Source organism: Ascaphus truei, chromosome 4, assembly GCF_040206685.1.
Source record: "Ascaphus truei isolate aAscTru1 chromosome 4, aAscTru1.hap1, whole genome shotgun sequence".
NCBI classification, from domain to species: domain Eukaryota; kingdom Metazoa; phylum Chordata; class Amphibia; order Anura; family Ascaphidae; genus Ascaphus; species Ascaphus truei.
The window spans coordinates 66762610-66789524 of NC_134486.1; the positions used below are offsets into that span (position 1 = coordinate 66762610).

At 41.9% G+C, this 26915-nt stretch overlaps 1 protein-coding gene across 8 annotated transcripts in view; it reads right to left on the reverse strand.

The window, feature by feature from the left end:
* Positions 1–16915: 16915 nt before the first annotated feature.
* CCDC88A (coiled-coil domain containing 88A) overlaps positions 16916–26915 on the reverse strand; it is a 185390-nt gene continuing 175390 nt past the window's right edge. For 4 of the 8 annotated variants that reach the window (XM_075595977.1, XM_075595979.1, XM_075595978.1 and 1 more), the window contains 2 exons: positions 26270–26547; positions 20278–24983 (listed from right to left, as the gene is read on the reverse strand). In XM_075595977.1, the coding sequence (XP_075452092.1) occupies positions 24066–24983; positions 26270–26547 (1196 nt within the window). In that variant the 3' untranslated portion in view covers positions 20278–24065. The other 4 variants (XM_075595981.1, XM_075595983.1, XM_075595980.1 and 1 more) reach the window with 2 other exon arrangements.

The window sequence follows — 26915 nt, forward strand, 5'->3', positions numbered from 1 at the left end:
CCCATTAAGCATGGGATGGTATCAAAACAAAGGATACTTGTGCAAAATAAATGCACCTTTTAAAGGGCCTAATTCTTAATACTTTCTTTCCAAAGAACATATCAAGACTGATTGTCTGTTATCTGCTAAATTGTTCTAATTTTTTTTTTACCCTTTTACCAAATAATTTAATATCTTATCACTATACTCCCACAAAGTCAAAGCACAAACATTTCTAAAAAATACTATTTATGCACATAAAGCATATGTTTTAGGAAAATGTTTTCACCCAGCCCAGAGGCAATCCAAGCAATACCCTACATGTGTTTCTTTTTATTTTTTTAATAAATTTGTTCTGTAGTATTGGATACTTACTGAATTTTTTTTTTTTAAATTCAACTCATTTCATTTTGAATTCGCTTATAGTTCCGGCAACACAACGTCGCGTCAAAACAAATGCATTGAATCTGTCGCATGCGCTTATAGTAGGCGCGACGGAGTGACCTAAATCTCTGTAATCAGTAGAATTTGATTTTTACAGCGACGGTCTCACCATGTGACAGGCTATAAACCAATCATATAGCTTCTGATGCAGGGAGAGGGGGGATGTGTATGTGAGTACAGGGAGAGGGGGGATGTTTGTTGTGTATGTGAGTGCAGGGAGAGGAGGGATGTGTGTGATTGTGTGTGTGTGTCTGTCAAGTGAAACACTATATTAACAACTTTAAAATAGTAAATTATCCTGTAATTTAAAGTAAAGTAAATTCAGCATACAAACAGAAATTACAACTCCTCTCCGTTTCAGCCTTCCCCATTGCCTGACGTCACTCCCCTTGTAGCAAGAGATGTCTCCAAAACTCAAATTACAACTTTCGCAAGGGCTACGGAGACGGGTGACGTCAGCCGTAGCCGTAGCTGGCACTATAAGCACAGCCATATCCCACCTCCCCAGCAGTGCATGGTATTTGCAACACTTTCCTGTTTGTGATAATTTGTTGCCAATATTCCCGGCAGTTTGAGCTGTAAACTAACAATAGATTATGTTACCTTAGTAATATAAGAATACATTGTAGCTGCTGGGTTACAACGATTGAAGGATTGATTGAAACTGAAAGGCAGCCATTTAGTGAACCCTGGGAAGCAGGATCTTTGCTGGTCGATCACAGGAGAACAGATCGATCTGCAGCTAAGGTAATTCGTTTTCAATAAAGGTAATCAAATGCTGTGTATATTAAAACCATTTTTTAAAGTGCCGTTTGGATTGCCTCTAAGGTAATCTCAGAAGTTTAATACGGTGTTGGTACATTTCACTGTTGGTGGAGAGAGGATGACCTAGAACCAAGCTAAACAAATGGCCGTAATGCTTAAGTGGTTTAATACGGGCAATTAATTAAAAAAATCAGACGTATAAAGTTTGAACACATGGGAAGATTATGATTTTCTCTGTTCCCTTTTATGGTCACGGTTTATTAGGACTTGCACAATGCTCCTCTCTTCCTTCCACCTCCTCACGCTGGGTCATCTCAGAGGGATTGGTCGGGACAGGGTGGAGAAAACTCCAGAATGACACACCCCACCAGATAATATCCAGGTTAAAAAGAAAAATACTTCATTTACAAAAACAACAAATATTTGCTTTAAGTTGTAGAGTTCCACACTCATATTTTAGGTTCCACCCTTGCTTTCTGCCCGACTTCGTGCCCCACCATTAATGTAAGGATCGCGGCCTTGTCACCTGGTGGAGAATGTCTGACATCAGGGCCATGCTCACCCCAGAGCACCTCTGTGATCAGTGGCAATAGGGAGCACGAAACGTGGTAACATTTCCATAAGGATACATTAAGCTTTTTTACACTGCACCACCTGCTAGAACATATTTGTTCAGCAAACCTCTAATCAATAAATCTTATTGCCTACTCATCAGACATCGGGGGGAACACATGCTTAATAAGGCCCAAAAATGCACCTCTGTGTGTGCAGACAGCATGGGTGGTATAGCTGTCAATTACTGCAGGAGATTCCAAAGTCATGCTCCTCAATGCCTTGCCACTGTGGATGCAAAGCATTGTGGGTAGCAACATTGGAATCTCCTGCTGTAAGTGACAGCTATACGCAGTTTGGGGCCTTACTAAGTGTGCAGTCCCCACACAGGCTCAGGACCCCACTGTACTGCCTGGGACCTGCCAGTACATATTTTTGGGGACTAACTCCTCTGAGACACCTCAAAAACCCCTAGGGGTTTGTAAAAAAAAAAAAAAATGGCGGGGAAAATGAAGTATTTTAATTAATCTGGTGCTTCAGGGGTTAATATGGTTATAGTTTGTCTTAAAAATACAAGAAATTGTGTTTATGACAGGTCAAGACCCTTCCTGTGTCTGCTGATCTACAATGAGGGCTTAATTGGGGAACCTATCACTAATGACCCAATAAAAGTAAAATGTGTGTAGTTTAGAAGGCTTTCAACAATAGCCTGATCCTGGGCTGTCAGCCTCAAAGAATTTTTTTTTGAATGATCACTTGTGCATCACAGACAAAGGTGCCAAACAAGTCACCACTTAGTTGGAGGATTTTATTAAAAATGAGGATATCATGTGATGACACCTATTCTGAATAATAACAGGTACATATTTGTCACTGTTGCAATAAGACAAATCATATCATACCACACACTGCAGGGGTAAGAGGTGCCAAAGACATATCTGTTTCTCATGCAAAAACACGTTAGACTGTCAAAAATTATATGCAGGCGTGTATGTGAAGTAGTGTACTTCCATTAAAATGTATATTTTAATTCATTCATTAATCACCCATTTAGTGCTAGAGTGCTATCAAATTGGGGTCCTTGTCCTCTACAGTTGTGTATGTATTAGAAAAATTATGTTATGAGGCATTTTATATATTCAGTTAAGAGTTTAAACGCCAAAAGGGGAATTCTCCCTCTCCCCTTTAAACGCCAAAAGGGGAATTTTATTTGACCCTGATTCACAAGTGTGTTTAGAAGTGACTGATGGCATGCACTACATACATTAACAAAAATAGCTGCAACATAAAATAATGTATTTTGTAAATGTTTGCTGAAGGTAAAACCTAAAATCACAGTGTACAGGACAACTTCGACTTTCAGACATCTTGGAACACATTGATCTATTGTAAGCAGCAAGGGGAAAGTAGTGAAGTCATTGGCAGCCTTCTTGTAGTATTATAGACTTTGGAGACCTGTGGAAGAAAAAAAGGTAGGTCACAGTTTTGATAAAGGAGACCATTATATGTGGTCTTCTTAATCAATATATGCATAGAAACGTGTTGGCTGTATCTTTACAGCAGCAAATGTAATTGGACTTCTGTGTGCACAGGTTCCCTAGATAGTAGCATTTTGCTTAATCTTGTTAAAAAAAATCCAACATGGCCACTGGAGTCACTTAAAGTCACACTATCTTTACCAGATGATAATGCGACTTTCTATTAACTGGCAAAGATAGGCCAATCCCCACAATCACATTGTTTTTCCTGGTCACGAAATGAAGGGGGGGGGGGGGGGGCAGGGGGGAGAACAATTCTAATATCTTGGGAACCAATTCATTTAGAACTAGCTGCATGGAGTGATGCGTCAAAGCTTGATTCCCACTTAGCAGAGGTCAAAACATAACTTGATACTGTAAATTAAACAAAAATCTATGCTTTTCATTTTAGAAAAATGATTGACAGAGTAGTGTTGCCAGGTGTCAAGAATTGAAATCGAACCGTCCTCAACTTGGACACTGTCCAGTAACAAATGAGCAGTAATACTGGACATGTATGTGGTCGGTATTACCTTTCTGGACATAGTGACCTTGGGGGATCGTGAGATTTGTCCCGAGCAGGGCTGTTGCTAGGGTGCTGGGCAGCTTCCTCCATCCTGATTGACTGGCGCTGGGTAATGCAGCCAATCATGTCTCTGTAAAAGTGCTACGTAAAAAAACTAGCAGCGCTATACAATAACATGCTAAAAAAAATAAAAAATCAGGAGGAGGTGTCAGGAGCGTGGGGGTGAGGCCAAAAACAAGCGGAAACAGCATGGAGGGGAGAGCAGAGAGAGGTGTGTGTGTTTTGAGCGAATCACACCTTTCGTCATTGTGTCCAGTTTTTTTGGAGAAGCCACCTGGGAACCCTGAATGGCAATGCCATTGTAAATCATTTGTGTACTACAAGTCCCCATACTGCTACAATGGAGTTAAATAGCTTAAACATATCTTGGCAGGTGGATGTGTCCCCAACTTCTGCGTGTCTGGACAATCAACCGTTATAACATTCCCTGTCTTTTTAAAATCTTAGTCTTGAGAACAGCTGCAAAGTCTCATGTAATTCAACACAGAGCGCTGTGGTTATTGATAGCAGAGCAGATGTTTTTCTCCCACATGGGCTAGATAAGGAGTTTGGGCAGATACAATCTTCATGGAGCAGACACAGAGGCGCACTATTTTATTATTACAATGTGTAGGAGGGACATGCCAATGTTATACTTATTTATTTATAAAATGTTTTACCAGGAAGTAATACATTGAGAATTACCGCTCGTTTTCAAGTATGTCCTGGGAAGCTAGGATAATCCATGGTTACATTAAATGAGCAGTGTTACGTATTATATTTCAAGACGTTGCATGCACAGTTAAAAGATCACATGTTTTGGGCGTATGTAACAGTTACAGACAAGATTATAATGTGAGACAGCTGAAGTCTTGAAAGAATTTAGACCGGTGGCGACTTTGAGAGTCTCTTTCAATACATTTTCATTCAGTTCCCAATTTTGTTGACTGGGAAAGTTTTGAAAAGAAAAGAAAAGTTGTGTTGTACCCAACACCCTATATAAAATCCTCTCAAAACCCTGCAAGTGTTTGTAATAGTGAGATTTCATGTCCCCCCCCCATGTTTTTTTTAATTTTTTTTTTAAATATTTTGCTTTTTCAGTGGATATTTTATCGATACCATTTACAACATACTGAACATTTGGAATGATTACGTATAATACTCTTCAATTATTTATTTCATAAAATATCTGTACCATTGTGTTTTGTAATGACAATAAACAATTATCTAAGTAATGCGTGGGAAAATTTTGGCCCATTGCCTTAATACAGGCATACCCCGCATTAACGTACGCAATGGGACCGGAGCATGTATGTAAAGCGAAAATGTACCTAAAGTGAAGCACTACCCTTTTCCCACTTATCGATGCATGTGCTGTAATGCAATCGTTATATACGTGCATAACTAATGTAAATAACACATTTGTAACATGCTCTATAGTCTCCCCGCTTGCGCACAGCTTTGGTACAGGTAGGGAGCCGGTATTGCTGTTCAGGACGTGCAGACAGGCGCATGCGTGAGCTGCCGTTTGCCTATTGGGCGACATGTACTTACTCGCGATTGTACTTAAAGTGAGTGTCCTTAAAGCGGGGTATGCCTGTAATGCTAAGAAAAGGGCCAGATACAGAATTTAATCAATCCTGTATGAGTTGTGCATCACTCAACACCGCCCACACAGGGCAAAAAAAAAGCAACAATACATCTTTGTACAAACCCCCCCCAATCTCACATTGGGTCTCCTAGGGGAAATACTGCTCTGGTTACCTGGGTGTGAGTGGTGCGTACCTGTTGGCAACAGGGGGCACTGAGTCTCCCGCATGATGGTATAGGGGACAAACAGTACAGGCTTTTGGGGTGAACACTGAATTCTACCCTCTGGAACCTCTGCATGAGAAACTCTCTCCAGCTTCTCCGTGATAGATTCCAGTCTCAGGCGAGAAGTATAGTGAATCAGCAAAATACTTCATTACACCGACACATGGCCGACTGCCCATCTTACAGCAGGGTGCTTAGCAGCACATCAGCAAGCCGTCATCAAAGGATGTCCCTGGACAAACACGCCTAGTTAGGGCCCTAGAAGCTGTCCGTGCTCTTCCCTTACACCCTGGTAGAGTAAGGGGAATAGCCTCCCACCTCTCCCAGAGGGAGGGCCTCAAGCCTGCCAGAGCCCTGACAGCTTGGCTGGGTAGACTATCTTCTATCAAGAGGGGAGAGGAACTCGCTAAACCAGGAAATGCAGTTCATTTAGTACAGATCCAGTAAGACCCACCCCAGTGCCTCTGATTGGACATAAAGCACGAGTGCCTACCTTCTCTGACTCACTGAACTGCAGTGAGTGGGGGAAAACCCATAATTACTCCTGGCAAACCTGCCCTTACCAGGTATTACTGCACAGGAGGAGGACAGAATAATAGCCCAAACCTAACAGGGCTACACATTTTTTACACATTAAGCACCAATTAGATTGCATACTGTTTTTCTTGGATTAAACTGGTCAAGGAGCTGCATTGTGGGTGAGAACTTCACTGTTGCTTCTCATGGGTGCTTAAGTTGTCTAGCATTTATTATATTGTACTCCGCTTTCATAAACCTCTACCATGACACAGACAACATTGTAACAACTGTACATGCTATATACTGTAAGTGCATGCAGGGCTGCAGACAGATTTCCTGGGGCCCAGGCCTACAGTTCTGACTGGGATCCCCCCCGTCGGCAGTGTTGCAAGCCCCATTTCACACCTCGCGAGCCCCCTCTATTTCCCTCCCTCTTCCCATGTATTTCTCTCCCCTCCGTATCACCTCACTCCCTCCTCCATCAATTAGCCCACTCTAACTCAATCCCTGCCCTCCCACCTCACATGTATTTCTCTCCCCTGCGTCTCCCTCTTTTTCTCACTCACCCCCCCCACATCAATTATCTCTCTCACTCAATCCCCCTCCTTACTCATTCCCTCCCCTCTCACACAATCCCACCCACAAAATATATTTATTATTTATATATATATTTTTTTGTATGTACAGTATTTGGGAGTGGGAAGTTTTTGTATTGTGGTGGGATTTTTTGGTATATATTTTGTGGGTGGTGTATGTATATATGTATATATATATATATATATATATATATATATATATATATATATATATATATATATATATATATATATATATACACAATACCGTACTTTTTTTTTTTTTTTTTTGGAAAACCAAATACCATACATATAAACTTACCTTGGGGCTGGTCACAGGTGTCAGGCCTCTGACCGGGCCCTGTGGCTGTGAGGGGCCCGGTGGCCTGACAAAAGCAGTTGGGCCTGACTTCTTACCGGTGGGCCCCCGGCTCTTCCCCAGCTGCCGGCCTCTCCCTCACTCTGTCCCATGCCAAGCTAAAGGAGCGCACCGTCCTCTATGACATACGTCAGCATGCGCCGGAAGTAGGCTGGGCTGAATTTCCGGCGCGCACCGGCGTGAGGGAGGCCTGGTGACGCGCTGATGTCAAGCGTGGGACAGAGTGAGGGAGAGGCCCGCATCTGGGGAGGGCCGGGTGGCCACGAGAGGTCGGGTCCAACTGCTTTGTCTGGCCACCCGGCCCCCCTCAGCCACCGGGCCCAGACACTTGTCCCTGCTGCCCCCCCCCCGCCCCTGTTGGCACCCTGAGTGTATGCAGTACATTCCGCAGGCACCAAAGGTTTGATCATGTCAAAGGTGCTTTTGATCCCCATGAATATCTGGAGTATAAAAGTGAAATAAATAATTTGGGAGACATTGTCAACAAAAGTTTTTATTGTTTAGCTTATTCAACACGGAAATTAAAAGTAAGTTTAATTTTGTGCATTGATGTCCAACCTTTCACAACAAACCTGGTTATTGTCAGTGTTCCTTACTGCCACTCAAAATAGAATTGTCAATGATATTTGACATGAGACATAATAGACCATTAGAGATCATTTTCTGGGGGGGGGGAGGGGGAGGGGGAATAAATTAAATAACGTTAACAGTTTGTATACAGCGCCTTTAAATTCAAAAGCACTTTCAGTCATACTACAGTGGCATTCACACAGGCACCTTTTGTCAGCTCATTTCTGATGTATTTCTAAAGGGTTAATAATGATAGAAGAATGGTAGGGTATCGCCCACTATAGAAAGTGTGTAGAAATTTGACCTGCGCAAGATTAAGCAGTATGTATCAATGCTGGTATTACATTCATAAATTGATGAACATACTTTTAAAACCTTAGCTCCTTGTCTCTTTTATATACTGTACTAATTTTTATAGCACATTATTGAAATTCCCTAAGGTCAAGAGCTAATGAAGTCCCCTAATAATATGTTTGTGAAAAAACTACCATTCTTGTTGTAGCCAGAAGACTGGAAGTGTGGATATTACACTGACATATTGAATGTCTCATCATATTTATTGGTATCCAATTGTATTTGCATGGCTGTCTGCTTGCTTGGAAAGTAGACAACACAATACAGATTGTATGGACTGATATGAACTGTTATAAACTGCATTTTTAACATGGAACATTTGGTTATCCCAAAGGACTTCATCCAAATTACTTGAATCTAGCCCAAAGCTATGCTTTGTCGTCTTTGTAATAAAATACCACTCCTGGCAGTGCGTCCCATAACTAACCTACCTGCAACAGATTCTGGTGCTAATGCACCAATAACAAAGTCCTGCATGTGGCAATTCATTTCTTTACTGATTCCATTGACTTCCTCTATTCTTCACTTTGCTCCTCCCCAAGGGTGAACCCCAATTTAGTCAATCCATGTCTGTATTTACCCCAGTCTAGAGAGAGCATTATACCAGTTAACGTGATATCAATGTCCAAGATACTTATTGACCATTTTTTTGCACACCTTTATTTTTTTAATCATTCTACAGTGTTGTAGGTAAACTGCTCCAATTTTAATTCCTATACAAACCTGTTACCTGTTCAAATACTCCGGTCACCTGTACCTTTACTAGTTTCCATCTGCTGGGTCTGTTAATCCAATCAAACAACTTCAACATTAGCAAAGAAGCAGCATGATGGGTCCCCATAGAGTTTACACTTAGGTACAGATAAAGCTCCATTAAGTAAGTTAACGTGACAACCTAAGTTAATGTCACATTATGCCTTAATGTGTATCTCTGCGTAATGTTACATCCTGTTGGCGTGTGGAAAGGGCACTGCGCATTACTATAACGGACGTAAGTAAATTTTATTATCTCCAATAGAGGCGTTCGCCCTAAATACCTATCCGCAAAAGGTCCAAGTAAGGTTAACACAAGGATTTAACATGGCGTAAGGAGAGAGGGGAAGAGAAAGTGCCCAGTGACATATACCTTCCCAAACTCTCCTTTCTATAATGCTGATGATTGAAATTTCCATATTTCCCAGGTATCTCTCCACGTACTGTACAAAGGAGTGTTTGGGGAGGCATATAGGTATCGCTCTCTCTCCTAACATGACATTAAGCCAATGCTAATAAGATATACAACAGCCATTGTTTTTGCATACAATTATCTTTGTGTATATGTGTAACACATGTTCCCCCCCCAATCTCATATAGGGACCATTACTGGAAACTCTACCTGTGTTACCAATGTGTGTGGTGCAATACCTGTGGCTCACAGGAGGTCTGAGCCTACGCTGCAGGGAGCCTGGGGTGTACTCTGGAGCGATATTTGTAGCGCCTCCACCTGTGCAGGATTCTAGGGTGTAGAATAACCCCTGACACAGGACCCACATACAGTAACCAATACACAGGTTATAGGTAAAACAGTTTACTATATAGGCATAACAATTATATAACAGTAGTGTCACTTTGCAACACTAAGCCTCGCAGGGCTGTAACCCCACACCATGTTCCCCAACATCGTGCCCCCAGAGTCCCACACCCACCCAAGTGTGAGACAGCGCTGTCCACTAATTTGAGTTGTTGGTTGGTGCACGTGTTGTGGTGATGTACCTTCCGGGTGTGTCCACATCCGGGCGCGCCGAAGCTGTACTTGGATCCCGGATCCAGAAGGGTGATCCACGATGCCTCCTCCTCTACGGTGGGTGGCTCCCGCGTGGAGTGATAGAATGTCTCCCACTCTGCAGATGGTGATCCAGTCTGACCACCAAGAGCCAGGATGTCAACGCTTCCTGGCTGTGTCGCTCACTTAGGCTGGTTCTACAGAAACGTGTCTTTATCCTATGGGCCGGTCCATGCAGCAACCACAAGCTGAGGGGAGCCGGGGCCTAAGGGGGATCTCTGGCCTAGTGCAGGGGCCACTGGCTCCCTGCACATACCTCCTACCCCTATCCTAGAACCGACTAACTAACGTGGTCTGATTGCGTAATATATCCTTGTTCCCCTCGGGAGAATCCTACAGCCCTATTGGCTGCCGTGGGTCAGGTGGTGCCTTCCTAAGGTTCATGGGACTTGTAGTCCTAGTTAAGAGCCTCCTCTGATTGGCTGTTGCTTCGCGCGCTTACTCTGCGCGTGTGCGACTTCCTGCGCATGCGCGGCCAATCTCAACATGGCAGCCGGACTATGGATTCCTATTGTGCATGCGTGACTACACTGCGCATGTGCAGATAACAAAAATGGCGGCCCCCGCTATTCGGATGCGCCGCGGGGCCTCCAGAGCACCCCCTTCACACTGCCCCCACCTGTCTGGCTAGCAGCCGGGTTTGCCGCTGACTCAGATGGCCCCCGTGCCAACCACAGCAGCAGGGGTAAGAAGGGGGTAGGGGTACCAGGGGGACCCTGCTTCATATGCGTTAACCGCAGGAACAATAACATGCGGTACTGATTTTGAAAAGGAGTCCTCAGTTAAGGGAGCTCTTAGTGTGCAACAGTTTAACCTGGAACAGTGCTGCTTGGGGCACTTTCGCACGGAAACTCCCAGTTAAGTCATTGGGCTTTTCGGTGCGCTAGTTCCCTAATAGACACTGTCGCAGATTAATGAATAACCCCCGTAAAGTACAGAAACAACAAATAAATGTATCTATGGCACTGATTCCTTTTTCCGAATTGATGTTTAGTTAAAGTTTTAATGATCTTGGAGAAGATACAGTCCTTGACATTTCACTAGATCACAATATATATTTTTTGTTTTTAAATGTGCACGCCAACAACGGAAAACGGATGAATGTTTAATGAAACATTATTATCTCCAGATGAATTATTTCAACAAGTGATTATTTTTCTTGATGAGAATGATTTGGGAAATACTCTAAGTAGTATGAAGTGTTTATCACTTCTGCTACTGAAAATGTAACAGTAAAATACTCAACAGTCTAAAGTAACAGTATAAAGCAGAGTTTCTAGTACATGCTACGGTGACTGCGACGTTGCGCAGCGCTGTAGCAAGTACATGCACTCTGTCGTGGGTGCCCATAATGGGCGCGACTGTGATGTCACGCGGTCTCTATCGCCGGAAGTCAGGGGATTTTGATTTCCACAGCGATCTCGGCGTGACGTCAGCGGCATGTGAGCGAGTCAGCCAATGAGGGCGAACCGCTCATGGCCACACCCCCCCCCCCCTGGTCGCGATCTCTGGTCTCCTGCACCAGAGTGCAGGAATCGCTGTAGGATGGCGACGTCTGGCGTCACGCGGTCGCGTTGCCGTCGCCCCTACTATAAACTCGGCCTAAGATATCCTTAACTTGTACTTTCCACAACTTGCTAGTGGGATTACTCCTCAGGATAAATATATGGATAAAATGCCCCTGTCCAATCATTCTGAAACATCTGGCACAGTGCTAAAAAAGAAAATGCAACTATGTGCAGCATATGCCCAGTTTGTTTTTTTGGGGGGGGATGTGAAGAGTGATATATATATATATTATTTTCCCAGCTTCTGTTCCAATTATCAATGCAGGATAAACTCACAGGCTGGGTACAGAAACTCTATCTCTGGAAGAAAGTCGCCTAGCCACTCGAGAAAATTAGGTTTTGAAGCTGTGTTTTGTGCTGCCCCGGTTGCTTCCCCAGGCTTGCCCTGTATTTCCCTTGCTTGCCTGGTGTGCCCACCCCCCAGGAAGGTAATGTAACCCTGTGCCGCTGATATGTTCCCTGTGCCTTGTGAGGTTAGAAGCTAAGCTTTTCTCCATGTATGACAACTGTTAAGACACGTGAGAAAAAAACTATTTGAAACTAACTTTGGATCTGCTCTGATTGTTCGCCCGGACTTGCCCTTCACTCCCCATGTTCCCCCAGTGTGTCTCCACATGCCCTAGTGTACAAGGCGTGTTCCAGGCACCGCTATTAGCTCCCCTTGCTTGTACTGTGTGTCCCATGCTTGTACTGTGTGTCCCATGCTTGTACTGTGTCCCATGCTTGTACTGTGTGTCCCATGCTTGTACTGTGTGTCCCATGCTTGTACTGTGTGTCCCATGCTTGTACTGTGTGTCCCATGCTTGTACTGTGTGTCCCATGCTTATACTGTGTGTCCCATGCTTGTACTGTGTGTCCCATGCTTGTAATGCATTCTTCATAGCCGTACCGCATTTTCCTCTTCATGTAACATGTTTCCTACACCTGTAATGTATTACTTATGTGTGCAATGCATTCTCAGGCTGAGCTCACTCTGCCTACTACCCGACATTGCGTGCGCGCGCCTGTCTGCTGGGCAATGTGTGCTCATCCCCAGCAGACAGAATGAACCAACTGTAGACGGGACCCAGACATGAATAGGGCGTTTTTGTTTTACATTTCACTCATTGGCTGGCAAAATACACGTGACTCGCTGTACTCTGCGGCCAGGAGTCATTTCCAGTTTGAAAACTCCCATGGACAAAACTGAAAGAGTGAGGTACGTGTGCACACATGTCGCGTAGCAGGCAGACTGAGCGGGGCCTTAGGCCTCGTTCAGGGTGCCAGAGGCAGGAGTTGGAGGGAGGGCGGCAGTTTGCTTGGCGATGTGTGTTCATCCCCAGCAGACTGTTTCAGGAGTTGAGGAGGGGGCGGGGCTACACACGGCATCTTAGGGATCCAAGTTGCAGTCATGAAATCATTCTCAAGAATGATTTCATTGGCTGCCTAGGTCCCAGTGACGCTGCTGCAGCTTCAAAAAACGATTTTTTAGTTTCTTGAAACTGTAGCCAGCGTCAACTCCTGGCTTCGGAGACAGGGCAGCTGCTACCCTGACAACCAGTATTCAATCTTAATACTTTGTGTCCCACGACAGCTCGCACGGCAGCACGCCCTCCCTCCGAAGCCTGCACCCTGAACGAGGCCTTATGTGGCCTGTAGTTCCCGTGCCCCCTGAAGTAATATAGCGCCCATGTTAAGGATAGCCCCGAGCCGGAAGTTGTAAGCCCGCCCACTAGCCACTCTGGCTGGCAGGGGCCGGGTTTGATATGCTAAGTTATTTGGGTTGTGTGTAGACGCCTCTCAGTTGGGAAGCTGGCCGGGTGAGGAATCCTTTGTTGTCCCCCAGATGTCTTGCTAATTGGCAAGTTGTAAAAGTGTCTCTTCGTCCCTGGAGCTGGTGTTCATTCTTTGATCCCCGAGTACATACACTCAAACCAGCATCCCTGGTGACTAGCCTTGTCTAGGCTGCGTGTGAGACTACAGGAACACAAGCCTGCAAGACCTTCCCAGGACTGTGCCTAACCGCTGAAAAGGAAACCCTTTTTGTTCCGTTCGTAAGACAATCCTGGGAGGTAAGCCAACTACAGCAGTACCTTCTACCAATCTGGAATATGTGTTCCTAGTTGTCCCTGCGTGTGCCGAGAACGCATTGTTTTACTTATACTTAGAGGACTCCAGGAGGTATGTTGGCTACTGCAGCACCTCGTATCTATTAAATTAGATGTTCTATGTTGTCTCCTTGTGCTGGTACTGCATTGTTGTAATTATATGTATTGTGTGATTTTACTGTTAGCTTTGGCTAAATAAACTTGGGTTTGTTAAATCTTTGTGTTCTGTCTGGCGGTTCAAAGATCCTCAGTAGTCCGAACATTAGAATTAGAGTGTTGCTGCATGCTGCTGTTCTCATACAGAAGTAGAGATACAGAGATGCACTGGAGTTGATTGTGCTCCTGCAGTTTTCACAAAGACAAATTATACCCGTCTCACCAATTCCTAAATATTTGAGTTTCCTTATTTAGGTAAAACTCATTTGTTCAAAAATGGGTTGAACCCTTCAAACACCTGTGTACATACCTGACTTTTAGATGTTAGTTAAGGAGAGCTTGATTTGACTTTCAAGAGCAGTACCTAATACTCATTTTTTTTTTAGCCACCATTTTTGTTTTTACAGGGTGAGCACCGGGGATCTCCCTCAGCCTAACACCACTATTTTCAGCTCCGGAGATCACCCGGTTCCCGAGATACTTACAGATGAAACTACTGGTTTGAAAACTCCCTCGGGAAACAAAATGGGTGCCAAATCTCAGGCCAATAGGAAGCTGCAACATCATCGTTTGTGGCTTTCTATTAAATGCCATTTGAATCCCCTTTAAAAATCAGGAAGTAACACCAGTAACTTCACTAGTATCTCAGGAACCAGGGGGTCCCGGGCTGAAAATAGTGCGGTTCAGCTCTGGAGGAGCCACTAGTTCCAATACTGTAAAAAAATGGAAGTTAGTTAGGGTGGATTGCTCCTTTAACCCTTTGGGCATTAGTGACTACAGCCTGGGGCACCCAAAGAGGTTTGTTTTTCCCATTTTGATCGAATCCTGTGTTCCCATTAAGCGCAGGACCTGACCTGCCCAGTGAGGAAACAGAGGACTCCTCTTCGAAAATGGCCACGGCGGTCACGTGACCGCACTGAGCCGGATGGCCAGTGGCACTCTGGGACTGTCACCCCACATGCATTCAAAAGGTTAATGTCTGCGGATTGGATGTGAAAAGTAAAGCAATATTACTGCAGGCTACTTAAAATATTAATTGATTTGGCCATTTGAAAGTATATTAATGGGGATTAAAAGTGCATTCACTTAAACGCAAAACAAAGTTAATAGATTTAAATCACCTACAGTAATAAAGGATGTGATCCTTTTGAACTTTCATTTAAAAGCTCTCATAGTTGGACTAGTCCTGGAAAAAAGCAGATTTGATATAGGTTGTGATATCTCTTAGTGAACCAACATTAGAGTTCTTCATAGATGACATTATAGAGTACAGAGCTTTATATAGAGGATTTAAAAAAATATGTCCCAAGGTATCTTACGAATTAAATAAGACGCTGTTGCAACATTAATTTCTGGTTTCTCTCCCTCTCATACTCATGCATTTCCACAAATATTCAGCAATAATGGCACTAGGAACTTAAAACCAGGAGTGTTTAGGAAGGAGAGGTGAAGAACATCACAAGAGAGACCATTTTACACGTGAAGTACAAAAAACAATGTGATTTTTTTGTTGTCATTATGGGCCTTATTTATTAATCAGTGCACCTCCATAAAACAGCTTCCAGCAAGTCTTACCAAATATGGCCCTTTACGCCCCAGTCAATTGAATGGGTGTCTTCCAGCATGGAAGCCGTCTTTATGTAATAACACCACTTAATAAATATGTTCCTTTATGGCAAATTCACTTGAACGGAGTTGTAATGTGTTTGCCAGCATGGAGTAATGTCATGTGTTTTCTTATGGAGTAGCACGAACCCACCGTTCTATAAAATCTTACCATGCCAAAACAGAACTAATACTATTTCCCCCTTCCACACCTACACCCAAACTCTCCCTCACTGTTAATAATACCACAATCTCATCAATATCCAAGCCCAGTGGCAGTGGCCTAGGGGTCATCTTTGACTCTGCCCTCACCTTCATTCCATCACTAAGTCCTGCTGTTTCCACCTCTGAAATATCACTAGGATACACCCTTTATTCACTCATGATGCAACTTAAATCCTAAGTCACTCACTCATCTTGTCTTGCCTTAGCTACTGCAACCATCTCAGCTGGCATTTCCCTTGTCCGCCTGTTCCAACTCCAATCCATCCATAATGCTGTTGCCAGACTCATAACTCACTCACTGCTCCACTATGCAAATCCCTACACTGGCTTACCATATCCTCTAGAATCAAATTTAAAACCCTAGTTCTGACTTACTAAGCTCTCAACAACGCCTAATTATCGACTATGGAGACATAGTATACGGCTCTGCACCCCAAACCCACCTTGTCAAACTTGACACCCTCTACAATTCAGTATGCCGTTTTGTTCTCCAATGCAACTACAACACACATCACTACGAAATGCTTAAAGAACTAGATTGGTCATCACTTGAGTCTAGGCGCAAAGTTCACCTTTCCTGTCTTGCCTTCAAATACTTTTTGGGCAAGCTACCCGTCTATCTGCACAAGCTCCTCACCCCTACCACATGCAGCTCCTACCACCTGAGATCAGACTCCAAAAGACTGTTCATGGTTCCAAGGCTCAACAAAGTATCCAGCCGCTCCTCCTCTTATCGTGCACCTCAAAACTGGAACAACCTACCAGAGACTCTCGCAGCCACCACCAGTTTAAGTTCTTTCAAAATTAAAGCTGTCTCACATTTTAATCTGGTCTTTAACTGTTACATACGCCTAAAATATATATATATATATATATATAATCTTTAACTGTGCATGCAATGTCTTGTATATAATGTATACCCTGTTCACTTATGTAACTGTATTTGTAACCATGTATTATTTGTCATCTTAACTCTATGCCCGGGACATACTTGAAATGAGAGGTAACTCTCAATGAATTACTTCCTGGTAAAACATTTTATAAATAAATAATAACGCTGCCTCCCCCTTACATCTCAGCCCTCACCCCAATATATTCCTAAACTCCACTACGCTCTGTCCATGACATCAGTCTCTCCCCGTCACTACCACCTAGAAGACTTCTCCCATGGGCCCGTCTCTGGAATTCCCTACCACGCACAATCAGACTCGCCCGCAGCATTCAGACATTTAAAAATACCCTGAAAACTCACATTTTCAACAAAGTCTATCTGGCATACCTCTAACATCCTTGTTTGGTAGGTCATTCTGTTTAAGTAAAATATACACAACTCTGTAGCCCCATTGTACCGCGCTGTGGAATATGCTGGCATTTTACAAATAAATGATATTAATAACGTAAAAAAAAATTGCAGTTCATTTAAATTGCACTCTCATCCCTTTATTGTATAAAACATGTTTGGGGGATTTGAGCATGCAATGTCTTTGTGAACAATGATTTGTAATGTCATTATGACCATGCACACAGATTACTTTGACGAATATTGAAAATATGTCCAAATGATACCTTTGGTGCTCTTGCGGGTTGGTATTAAGTAAAGTCATTTCGAGATACAGATTTACTCAGCTACACATTCATATGAGTCAACAAATAATCAGTGCTCATACAACCTATGAATGTTACATATTAAAAGAGAATTTGTTTAATAACTGAGAACCTTCATACTGAAACGTGTGCTATACGCCATTATGTACATTGTCTTGCAAAATAAGAATAAGTCAGAATTCAAACAAAACAAGTGAAAAGAATCATATTAAGACAGAATTGTTTAAATTAGGATTAATATTTCATTTGCCACTGAAACATTAATCGTACAAAAACAAAAAAAGGTTTACACACATCCAGATAATGCAATCACACTTGCCCATTAACCAGATTAAAATGTGCACTTGTCATTATATATTAAAAAAACAAAACAAAAACATGGCTATCCACCATGACAATTTACTGAAGTCTGCTGATTATGCGATCAGGTTTGCCAGGCAAACTCCCGTAGTTTTTCCTTTCCTCACCCCCCTAACATTTTCAGTGCAGGAACATTATTGCCCTTCAAAGCGAACTTCAGTACAATGCAATTGAAGTAAAGGGCTATAAGAATAATGGCAATAGTATCTCGTTACATATAAAGCGCCTTATAATTATACTTCATGGCAGCCTCCAGAGGGGAGAGAAAAGAATCACAATATTATTAATCACCCAATTACAGCTGGGTAAGATGAGGCACAGCGAGAAAAACTGCCAGAGGTCACAACGAGCGAGTATAAGTGGCCGTGGATGGAATCGAACACAGAAGCTTGTGCATTCAACAAGTTCTTCAACACAACGCAGCAGGCGCTCTCAGCACTGAAGGGTTTCAAACGTGTCATTACCATGCAATATACGCCAACCACGTGAGGCAGCGATTGAGCCAGGAAGCTTGTGTGTTTGCAAAAAAAAGCGACAAGAGGTTATTTTCCGATTCACAGAATAAAATACAAAAATGCTGCAATTCAGCTAATCATCAGGAGAGGCTAAAAGCATATAGCCTAGTTCATCCACAAATAAAAAAAACAAAGTCGTTCATTTCGATGAGTGATTGCAGATCCTCAAACACATATGGTCCTTCCTGAGCAGGACTGGAGATTCCCCCCCACCCCACAGTGCAATGTGCGGGAAACACTAGTCTCATCACGTATGCGCGGTTTTTTTTTTTGTCGCAGTTCACTCCAACAGAACTCCTTGATTCAAGGAAGGAAAGTGTCAAACATTTCCAGCTCTACTGCTGAGGCTTTGCTACCAAGTTCTCAGATAAGCATTCGCACCGTTGGATGTCTTGTTCTTTCAGATATAAAAACTTTGCAATGACAAACTGAAGGACACTTTTCTCTCTGCGTTTAGTTGAAAGGAAGAAAGAGAAGAGAGAGAGAGAGAAAAAAAACATGAGAAAAGCAAAAAGATGACGTAGAGGCATATAAAAATTATGTTAGGCAATGAAAGAGTTAATACATGCAGAAGAAGTTTGTTAAAAGAGGACAGAGCAGAAGAGGCAGTTCATATTTTCGGCACATAAACTGTAGCAGTGTTGAGATGTTTTCTGAAGAAGGGAGTCTGAAAAAGCATTAGTTACTCATCCACAAATCAGTGCACATCGTTCACAACAGGGAAGCACACTGGTGCACTATATTAGCGGATACAAGCAAGCTCAACTTACCATGATATTCACTGATCTACAGTATTCACAAATAAATGATATTACCTGGGCGAGTTTCTGTCACTGTGTAAATCAATAAGTGGGATTTTCTCTCCACTGTCAGTGTGTGCTAACCAGACAATAATAAGCTTCTCATGCTGCACATATATAGCTCAGTGAATACAGTTGTAAATTCTCTGTGGTCAGCACTCACCCTGTGAATTACAGCCTTGTAATGGCTGAGGACCACTGTAAGCTGGGAGCTACGCAGAATAAGTAAAAAAGGACATTTATAAAAACGGGGTTCGAATCTAGCGCTTTGGAGAAATTTATAAATAAATCAGCATTAATAAAAATGTACACCGTATGCTCCTGGGTGCCTGCAAGTTAGATGGGTGCCATCTAAGCAGTGAGTTATTGATGCAGCAATCCACCTTATACATAATTTTTTAATTACAAGATTGGAACAAGGGAGTCCCCGGGAATTGAACCACACTACTTCTAGCTCCAGGAACACCCGGCTTCCCAAGATCGTTACCTGTTTAGGGGCCGATAGAATGAAAGTAAAATCAAAGATGGCTGTTGGGGGCCATCCAATAGGAAGCTGCAATGTCATGTTCTGATGACATTGTACTTTTTCTAATAGCGCATAGGAGTGAGGTTTTAATGGCAGGCATTTATTTCCCAAAAGGGACAAGAAACCCTGGCACATACCAAAAATAACCATCTTAGGTTCAACTGGTGGAATCTGCCAGTTCAAATTTGCAAACTATTCTTCCAGCACTACATAAAACATTATTATCCTAATTCATTATTTAATTGTATGGATTTTGAGTGGTCAGTAATGATGGCTTTTATTGGTCAATAAGGCTACATCACACCTCCATTACGGCATCACCACTGGGTTTGCAGCTGGTACATTTCCTGTGCCAAGTGTGACACCCCAAACAAAAAATGGAATCGTGCCAATGAAAGTATGACCTATATGTTTTATAAACATCAGAGAAAGGAGATGTGTGCTCTCCCTTTATATCTACCCCAATACAACTAATATATTGCTTTTTAAATGGATACTCAACATTTACTTTCCTGTCGTCTTGTCAAAAACAATAATTATTCTATAATCCAAGAAACAGGAATCTTCAAACACCGTATTTTCACTGATTAATAAAGTACTGAACTTTCCAGAAAAATGATGGGCACATCTGAAATCCCCACGGTTTAATGCTGTACAATTGCAGTCTTGAGAATTAAAGTCCCCTGCCCTTTTAGATAAAACTTATTGCACCCACGAGATAAGGGTTGGACAGAAAATAAGATAAAGAATGCAGGCAAGCAAATGATTACACGTGTTAATGCATTCAGCAGTTTTTATGTGCAAGGTTGTTAGCTTTTTGTAAATGAGATAGGGGTGACCTCATTTACAATATGGGCAGGAAACTCACCACTTGGGATATCGCTTGAAGTGGCTGACTAAATTAAGGGGTTTGCTGCTCCCTAGACCTGCTTTTTGAATGCCTGCTTTCTTGTGTTGCCTCCACATCTGCAGGAGAAAAGCATGTTAAGTTTATATGGAAGTTGGTAAATGTACAAAAGCTTGTAGCTTAAAAAAGAACTTTTAACTTGCATGATCCCGCATGCGCTGTAACCACTTTGTGCGACTCGGATTTAGGGCAGAATACTTTAACAGGGTTTAAAAAAAGTACTGATGAATAGGATTATGGGTCATATTTACTAGGTGATGCTAAGCCTTAAAGCCTATTCAACTGAATTGGCTGTAAGAAGCCTTATTGTTTAGTGCTGCTCAGCAAATATGGCCCTATAGCTTCAAAAATTCAATCTTTTATGAGAGACACAGGAAAGTAGAGCTCTGTGAATGTATAATACATTATGTTAAAAAGCAACACTTTGAATAGAACTCCAAAAGATTTGCCCTTTATGCCTCCTTTTGCTTACAAATTCAGCTTTGTTTGCAAACCAAAGCCATGTTCATCTCAATTTGGTCAATTGTACATTATCATACCACCTTATAATTCATGTCCTCATATGTTTGAAGGAACAGTTTTTTATGTTGTAAATATCATGCATTTATAGCATTCACAATTAGGTTGGTTAGGCACAGTCGGGTGTTGGCATGCAACGGAACAAGCAAATGTAATACTTCCATTTACCTTAATTGTACTGTGCGGTTAGAACGTTTCCTGCACAAGTGGACTCAGATTAACTAACCAGTGGCAGGCCTTAGTACATCATATGGCTCATTCACGTGTTTAGTGAATCCAGCGGTACATTGGATGCTACCAGTCAAGACGCAGTAACATATTTACCACCATTGTATAAAAAAAACTCCCATCTATCTGGTGGATTTAAGAAGGAAATGAGGTGAGCGTTTTTCACCTATATAAATTAGAATGAGAGGCTTATCTTGGGGAGGGGAGGCATGTTCTAGCTACATATCAGGCAGACTCCGTGATAACAGGGAGAGTTGGAAAGTATACAAAATAATCTCTTCAAACCGCCCAGTGTTGCAGTGCTTTGTAACCAATACTTCCCTGGCACACTTTTCATAAATCTTCAAGTCTTCTTTATCATGCAGATAATGATGAGTGGAAAATGGGCTGAGCACTAGATAAATGTTCTAAGATTTTTACACTATTTTGGAGAACGGCTGCTTGGTTTGGCCTGTCTAACCTGATACAGTATTTAGGGGAAAGGAACAGTTTATGCACATCAATAGTCATCTTCAAAAGCTGAAAGGTAGGAGGTATTTGACAAAGAAAAATACTAAAGAATGTAATTACACTATATAAAATAGCAAATGAAATGGCCACACACTTTTCCTGGTCCATGGCCATCACTTGCATAAAACAGGGTATAGATCGAAGGGAACAGAGCATAGTCCTGCCCCTGTATAAAACTCTAGCTGCACCTTTAATACGGAGTACAGTTTTGCGCAATCCACCATAAAAAAAATCACTGCAGAACTGGACAAAGTACCAAGAAGAGATGCCTAGTTTATAAAGGGGACAGAAGGTCTGCCTTACAAGGAAGGCTATTCAAATTAGGATTGTGATATCGGTAAAAAGGCATCTAAGAGGGGATATGGTATTTACAAATATATCTAAAAGGCAATACAAGGGACCCTCAAGGGAGCTTTTCATGCCAATGGGGGTGCAAATGACACAAGAGTTATCCTTGAGATTAGAGGAAAGGAGATTTCACTAAATCAGTAAAGGAAAATGTATTTGCAATAAGGAAAATGTGGAATTTAGTGTCCATGGAGGCTGTGATGTCAGATAAAGTGGACAGATTTAGGAAAAGATTATACAATGTTTTTAAAGGTATACAGGGATACACCCCACACATCACTGATCCAGGCAGGAATCGTATTGCCGTAACTGGAGTCAATACAGTAATTATTGTTTCAATGGGGTTTTTTGTTGGCCTTCTTTTGGATCAATAGAGCTATAAATACAGAATAACAAAAAGGTTGAACTCATTTAAGATTAAAAAAAAACCAAGTAACATACGAGCTATGTCACTACCAGCCATTGTTTTGGACATTATCTGTGATGACACCACAAGTTTTAAGAAGCACTTGATGTGCAATATGTCGCTAAAACAGCGATGAGACGAATAACCACTTTTCCACTTTTTAGTATATTCTATCAGTTTCCCAAAGAAAGAAACAAGTGATGTTTGTCTAAAGGAAACACAGATGTTACCAGCAACTGATGTGATAAAATAGCAGCGAGTTAGCTATTAAAGTGCCCCACAAAGGGCATTACTGAAGCATTACTGCCCTGATTGGGGAACAGAAAGAGAAAACAAGATTGTACTGTAGGTGGCGTGACATTTTTAAATGGGTGCACGGTCGTTACTGATTCTTTTTACAGTAATTTTCAAGTTAAGCAGATCCAAAAGCTTAAATTACAAAAGTCCTAAATAGTAGAAATCTAGTAAGGTTAGCATGTGCATGTTGATCGTTTTATTGCATATTCCATCATAGCACACACTGAATGCTTGGATGGGAACAGAGACAAATATGAAATGCAATATTTTTCCTTTAAAGGCAAACAGTTGAACATTCCAGTCTACATATAAATAGGACTACATATCAGAAATACACCGACTATTAATGATTAATATTACAATTGAACCAGTAAAATTATTATTAGAAGAAATGTGGATTTACAATTTCAGTTTTTAATCAAGATTTGTAAAAGCCAAAATGCAACACAGTGTTTTCTAGCAAATGATCTATGGCCGTGTGACGTACTGGTAGTATCACATGCAACTGCCCTAACATGCACTTAAAACATACAGGAGAATAACAAATATTGCTATCAACAGACCAGTGGTACTCAACATTTGATGGTTACAGAGCCATTTTAGCAACAGCCATCTACAGTAGTTGAAAGTAGATACAATCATTTGGACATCTTTTTTTTTTCCATCACTAATACAGTAGAACCTCATAATTCTCCAACTTTATTGGATTTTTCCAAACAAGTAGGGGTTTTCCGGCTAATATCCAATATATTTGTTTTTAGTTGCTTATCAGATTGAATCCTCGCCACTTCCCCTGGGAGTCTGTTATATGCATCACCCATCTATTCTTTTGTCTCAAAAGAAAGGTATATTGCAGAAAATATCCACCCATGTAGCAATCTCTCCCATGGTCTCATTATTTACAGAGAAGCATAACATGTAGTCTGAAAAGTCATAGTCCCATTGTAACTATGGCACTGCCATCGATTATGCAATTTACATTGCTTTCGCCATGTGTATCTAAAAATAAATAAATATATATATATACACTGTAGTAAGAATTCTACTACCGAGATAACCAGGTTTCTCCATTTTAAAGCATATTTGCTAAATCTTACTATAAAGGCTATTTTAATTAGTCCTGAGAATGTGTAAATTAATTTTTATTTATTTGAGACGATCATGAGGAAAATAAAATGAGACAGCAACATTTAAAAGGTTTGGTGTGATGCAGTAATCTTAGCATCTCCTCTGTTCTCTGTGTTTGTGTAGTGTGGCCTAGGAATAGTCAATTTAACAACAGATTAAAGACCCCCCGATAGGTCTTGAAAAACGACCCATTGTCCCAAGTTGAGTATCACTACATCTGTCACATGTATGACATACATTAAGCATGTGGGGTCATTGATGCTTTGAAACATGCTTTAAGAATACAATGCAAATAATGATACTTCATGCAAAGTCAGCTGTGGTTACAAAAGTCCATGTAGCCTAAGTAACCCCCCATGTCACCGTTACCACTTTGAGCTCGTATTGAAACTTTTCTCTCTCACTTAACGTGAGTGGGTTCACACACAGCCATACTCATACCAAATTGATTGGTTATCTTCAGACACTAATAATGAGGCTTCTGCTTCCGTACTGTGTGCGCATGGAGGAGCAGAATGCTCACAGCTGCTCGTTACTAAATTGTCATGATTGCTATCCGACTGCTTGAAGTCAGAAATAGGCTTTTGAGTGGGAGTTACAGTGAAGACACATTGACTTTCTGCAGGTAACCCACTGATACTACTTACTAAATCCGTGTTTAGTGAAATATATGGGTAGGACACACATGGTGAAATATATGACACCATACTGGCCCCTTCAGATATTTCAGCTGGGTCAACGAGTGCTGATGTAAGAGCCAAATTAGATCTGCCACTACTGGTTTTACTAAACTGAACTAATTCACATCCAGGACAATTCTTCTGACCACTGCTACTTGTATCCCTATGAGGAGGGGAATTAGCAGCAGAGGCTGCATACACATCAGAAGACTGCTTGACTACACAGTACTCACTCGATAAGGATGGGGCCTCCTCTGTTGTGGGTGACGGATCAACTGATACAGGCGACCTACTGTCTTTGGATAAAAAATCATGAATGCTTGTCCTCCGATTTGAACCCTCCGCAGTAGAGATCACACTGCTCGCGCGAGGTAAGGTTGCATATGAATTTGAATCTTTTGTCTGTCGCTTCTCTTGAGTGAGCACAGGGTTTCCATCTATAGATTGTGTGTTCATCACTGGTGGGAATGTAAAGCGCGTGTCCTCTGTTTTCCGCGGGCTGGGTCGCACACACTGCTCAGGTTTTGCAGTCTTTCTGTCACCTGAGGACATGCCAGGAGACAGCTGTGTTGGCGTTAGTAAACCTGCAGTTTCAACAGAGCCAGACAGACTTCTCATAACTTCGTCTAGAAGGTTTTCCTGGCTTCCAGACTGAATCTGTAGGAGAACAAAACAGACATGATGCAACAGGTGTTTACTCTAGTTCGTGCTGGTCTATTAGCACTACAACTGTTGAAGATCTTAATATTTTAATATGAAAAAACTTTTAATGCAAAGCGAAATGTTGATGGTTCCATTGTTAACACATAATATATATGTATACAAGTGTCAAAAGGAGTGCTAGTGGGCGTGGCTAAATGTATACAACAAAAAACAGACAAAGATGCCCAAAGCTATTTCCAAACTGACAAAAATACACAGTGCAATACCTATATATTCTCTTGAAAAAAGGGTCATTTAGTTTAACCCTTTGGCCAAAGCGTCTTAAGCCTGCTGCCACTTTCAAGGCATGACGGAATCAGGTCCAAACACTCCCTGAGTTAAAATTCTTATTAACCTGTAGAATTACAGGAAGAATGATCACATTGGATCTGTCGTAACCTGGCAAAATGAAACTGACCTGCCAACTTGGAAAGTGGGGAGGGGCAAGCTTAAACCTTGGGGGGGAGGGGCCACTACCCTCCCAAAAGCAGCCGAGACCAGCTGCACACAGTTAATGAACACACAGATACTTATAGCTTGTAGGGTATCTGTGTGTTCATTAACTGTGTGCAGCTGCTTTTGGGAGTGTAGTGGCCCCTCCCCCCCAAGGTTTAAGCTTGCCCATCCCCACTTTCCAAGTTGGCAGGTCAGTTTCATACTAAAACTAAACAACCCTTTTTTCAAGAGAATATATAGGTATTGCACTGTGTATTTTTGTCACATTGGAAGTAGCTTTGGGCATCTGTGTCTGTTTTTTGTGGTTCCATTGTTAAAAAGTAAAGTGATCACAAATAAAAGACAGTACGGGAGAGACAATTAACTTGGTAGTATGACGTGCAGTGGGTCACTACTGTGTATACAATTTATCAATGAGCTAAAATCTTGCTCTGTTGGACGACTGTGTTTGGTGGATCATAACGTAACAGGTAAAATATCTAATTGGTTTCACGTTGCAGGCAGCACCGTGGCACTCATGTGCCGAATATGACGTATATGATAAATGTGCACCTATACTATATACTATAATAAAGATGAATGTAAACATATTCAAATGAGCTGCACATAAAGTGACCCACAAAGCCATGTCATGTCATATAGTGCAGGCTAATAATTAGGTTTGTTGAAAAATATAATATCCACTTTCAAAAAGAACATTTGTGGATGAATTTAAATGCGACAGTCCTAACGGGGGAGCTTTCATTTCATTATCAAGCCAACAAGATACAACACCAGTCACAAACCTGTGTTACAGTGAGCTTGTTACTTTCCTCTAAAAACTGCTTGAGAGAGACCATCTCACTTCCTGGGGATCCGAGTCCCATCCTGGGCTGTGCAAGGTTGTCTGGGGCATCGTACGATTTGAGTCTCAGCATGGGACTAGACACGGCACACTTTTTTAAGCGATGACCAAAATACTGGACAGGACTACCACTGCCCAACCACACTTCATGATCATGGTGCAGGCTGAATTCCCCACTGCTGTGGCTTTGGGACCGACTTTGGTTGTTCATTGCACCTGCTTTAAGATAAATAACATGCGTTGGACATAAAATAATAAGCACTTTGTTTAAATGTTTAACCAACGGGTATAAATGATAACAAATGATTGGACTTCTTTAAAGACAACTGTGCACCAGAGAGTTGGCAGTCCCGAGCTCCCCGAGACATTAAAGCGCTAATACATTTGTAGAGCAGTTGCCACATACTTTTCTAGACTGCACCACAAAACCTCTGGGCTACAACCATTCAGTGATCTTTCAGCACCCCCGTCAAAATGCACAATTACAGTAAAATGCTAGCCTGGCTACAAATGTGGTCCCACAATAAGCTATGGTTAAAACTGATATTTGTCAATTATTATTTTCCATGCAAGAGCTACAATCCTCT